Source organism: Buceros rhinoceros, unplaced genomic scaffold, assembly GCF_000710305.1.
Source record: "Buceros rhinoceros silvestris isolate BGI_N320 unplaced genomic scaffold, ASM71030v1 scaffold20079, whole genome shotgun sequence".
Lineage (NCBI taxonomy): Eukaryota > Metazoa > Chordata > Aves > Bucerotiformes > Bucerotidae > Buceros > Buceros rhinoceros.
Genome location: NW_010432353.1, coordinates 11,849 through 15,542, shown reverse-complemented (window position 1 = coordinate 15,542; position 3,694 = coordinate 11,849). Strand labels below are relative to the sequence as shown.

Here is a 3,694-nt window from a genome sequence, read left to right as displayed (position 1 = left end):
GCAGTGATGGATCGGACTGGAGAGGAGGCTTCTTCGAAGAAGGGCTGGCTCCACTGGTGGGAGAGCCGCAGTTCCCCGCTGTTCAATTACTGTGCTGATAGTTAAGGAAACTGGTTCAAGGCAGAAGCAGGATTATTACTTAAATTTTAAATCCTACTGTTTTACTGTAAAAATAAATGTTTTATGGGGAGGTAACAGCTTGGCGTGGCATTTCTTTCTGTTGTGGTTCCAGGCAGTAATTAGCAATACAATCATTTCTTCCCTCAGCTTGTTTGCCATGAACTTGTTCCTGGAGGGAAGACCATTCCCGTTACCAATGAAAATAAGTAAGTACAGCAATTAGATTTTTAAGGTCACCACTGCAAAATACTTTATTGTAGTTCCTTGGGCTCGCATCTGGAATGAATTGAGATAGATTGGAGTAGAAGGAGCACATAAATATCTTAATAGAATTTCCTGGTTACAGTTCATCGGCAGAAATTGTATTAAATTCGATTTGCAAAATAAAAATTGACAATTTACTTCTTGAAACAGCGCTTCTGAGGTCAAAGGCGCACGGTCTGTGAGATTCGGCAGGGTTTAATGATGGTGATAGATCCAGACAGATGGATTCAAAGCAATTCAGGCACACAGTCGTGAACATAGAGGGCACAGATGCTCAAAGACACCTTGGAGCAGACAGATCCTCTCAGAATGATAACATGTGGCAGTTGTATAAAGCGCTGCTCTTCAGGAGAGACAGCGCTGAATCCAAATGGAGTCGACAGTCGTACTTTAGACGCAGGAAATCAGAGGAGACACCGAGCCCTGTAGCTATTTTCACAGATAACCGGCTTTTAGATAGTTATCGTAAATGTCAACTCTGGAGCCTCAAAACCAAACCCACCTTTTTGTTCCCTTCATTTTTTTTTTTCTTTTTTACTTCTCTATACCCCTCAGTGATCATAAAAGCAGGATAAAATACCTATTAAGCAGATGTGTGTTTGAACTGGTAATCTGGGGGTTGTTCTCTTTAATGGCATGTGAAAGCTGGCTCCTACCTGAGGATTTGTCTTTGTCAGCCGTGCTCTGCAATCTGATGTTCCCAGTCTTTCCCCTTGCTGAGCCCTGACCAGGGAGTTTGCATTTGAAAAGATCTTTCTCTGCCTTGTCAGAAGTCGGCTCAGGGAGAAAGTTGAAAGTCCCCTGTGTTGCTCTCCTCATTTAGAGCAGAAACTTTGAAGCTTTTGTGCAGACGTGCGCACAAACCGATAGCTGGGAGGGAGCAGGAGAAGCGCTGTAAGTGGAAGCAATCTAGAAGCAGTTCTTGTACTGGTGGAGTGAGGTTACCTAGCTGGAAGCTTGCCCAGTGTGACTGGTGGCGTCTGCCCAGGAGCTGGTGAGGGAGAATCGGTGAGCTCCGTCATCTGGACTGTTGGTGAAAAGAGGAATCCCGATGGTGCCTCCTGCTAAAACAGTCCCCCTCGTCCGTACTCCTGGGACAAAGGTGGAAATCTCAAGCGTGTTTTGGTGTGTGGATTCTCCAGCCGGGGGTTCAATGCAGGTGGCATCAGAGCCCAGGCAGTGGTTTTCAGACCTAGATGAGTGTCCGTGACCAGAGATCTGGTGCTTTAAAGAGGAGGCGGACGCCTGCTCTCCTCTGTGAGCTGTCATTCAGCCAAGGGTGACCAAGTGATTGTTAGAGCCAGCTGGTCTCTGCGTTGGGAAGGAGCGCTAAGAAACGAGTGGACAGCCCCAGAGGTGTGTGGGTGGGCAAAGACTGGGCAGAACAGCAGCTTTTCCTGCTCAGATAAAGAGAAGGTGTAGTGCATATCCAGGCAGAGCTGGGCCCTTCAGGGCTGGAGAGGCAGGTCAGCGACGTTTCAGCACCAGCAAGGTGGGTGTCCCTTGCTGCCACCTCCCCTGTCGCACACAGGATCAGCTACATCCACCTCATGGCTCACTTCCGGATGCACACGCAGATCAAGAGCCAGACAGCAGCGCTCATCAGCGGCTTCAGGTCCATCATTAAGCCCGAATGGATTCGGATGTTTTCTGCACCAGAGCTGCAGCGGCTGATCTCTGGTGACAACGCTGAGATTGACCTCGAGGACTTAAAGTAAGTGAGCAGCTTGGTCTGCTGGTCGCGCTCAGCAAACCAAACTGGTTTATTACAGAACCACTGGGAGGTGTGTGGGAGACCGACTTGCACAACTTTCTGCTCCTCCCAGTTGACATTTGAGGAGCAGACGGAAACCAATGGAGCTGACCGAGCGTGTTCCTTAAAGCTAATTTGGACAAAGTACTAATGAGTGGGAAGGGTCCCTTCTTCCACTGGTTCCCGAGAGCAGAATTTCCCTCTGCCCTTCCCTTTTCTCCTCCCAGTATGCGTTGGGGCGGTTCGGTGCTGGCACTACATGCTGCAGCAGTGAACTCTGTCTTGGGGCAGCTGTGACCCTCCTGCTGCAGTGGGGGACAAGCCTGTGGCAACCTCTTCTCTCCCCAGAAAGCACACGGTGTACTACGGGGGCTTCCATGGCAGCCACCGGGTCATTATCTGGCTGTGGGACATCCTGGCCAATGACTTCAGCCCCGAGGAGAGAGCCATGTTTCTCAAGGTCAGTGCTGTCATTTCAGCCCAGCTGGCGATCGGGGGTGGTTGGGCGGGTGCTGTTCTCCTCCTGTGAGAGGGTGGTGCTGGGTGCTAGGAGGAGTGTCAGGGTGGTTGACACCAGCAGAGGGACAGTTCTGGAAGCCAGGTTCCTCTAAATGCTCCCGTGTCACCGTGAGCAGTCTCTCATAGGTGGTTTTCAAAGGCCGGCAGAGCCCGCACCAAAGCGCAGCAGTGTTGTACCGGGGGTGTGCAGATGCCGGCCCGAGCTGTGAGCCTGTTCCAGCCAGGCTGCTCTCACTGCTGCCGTCTCTCACCGTCCGTCACTTTTTCAGTTTGTTACCAGCTGCTCCAGGCCTCCGCTTCTGGGCTTTGCCTACCTCAAGCCTCCTTTTTCCATCCGCTGCGTGGAAGTCTCTGATGATCAGGTAGGCATCCTGCTTGCTCATGGCTCCTGCGTTCCCTGCCAGGCTTCGGGCAGCCTCCTTCCCTGCCCAGCTGCCTCTTCTCCGTCTGACCAGGGAGCTCTTGAGGCATAAAGATCTGTGCTCTGTAGGGCACAGCAGACCCAGCCTTACCCTGATAGGATGCATTGGCTGCACCTGCCTCCTCATGCATGCAGCAGCGCTTGGGCTCGCATCGCCTGTCTCTGGGGCTGTGCTTCCCCCTCTGATCCCATTCCCCTGAGCACCCTGCGAAGGGACCCTGTGGGTGTGATGGCAGTTGTGGTTACAGGAGAAGCCCCTTCTGAGCTGCCGTGGGGATCAGGGCTCTGAGGTTTGACTCTCCCCATTCCCAGCAGACAGGTTTTGTGTTGGCAGCCCTGCCCTGTTTGAAAGGAGCATGGCAGAGATGGGCAAGGGTGACACATTTCTGCCCTGTTGCAGGACACCGGTGACACGCTGGGCAGTGTGCTGCGGGGCTTCTTCACAATCCGCAAGAAAGAGCCAGGCGGGCGTCTGCCAACCTCCTCTACGTGTTTCAACCTCCTCAAGCTTCCCAACTACAGCAAGAAGAGCATCCTGCGGGAGAAGCTGCGCTACGCCATCAGCATGAACACCGGCTTCGAGCTGTCCTAGTTGCCATGGCCCTGGACTCCGCAGC

General features: G+C 52.5%; 1 protein-coding gene across 1 annotated transcript in view; it reads left to right on the top strand.

Annotated features, from left to right (window-relative positions):
* The window catches only part of UBE3B (ubiquitin protein ligase E3B), an 18,272-nt gene that overhangs the window by 14,153 nt on the left and 425 nt on the right, over window positions 1-3,694 (top strand). The window contains exons 22-26 of the mRNA XM_010143758.1: window positions 268-326; window positions 1,916-2,098; window positions 2,486-2,597; window positions 2,926-3,018; window positions 3,478-3,692. Of these exons, the coding sequence (XP_010142060.1) occupies window positions 268-326; window positions 1,916-2,098; window positions 2,486-2,597; window positions 2,926-3,018; window positions 3,478-3,669 (639 nt within the window). The 3' untranslated portion in view covers window positions 3,670-3,692. The remainder of the gene's footprint in view (window positions 1-267; window positions 327-1,915; window positions 2,099-2,485; window positions 2,598-2,925; window positions 3,019-3,477; window positions 3,693-3,694) is intronic.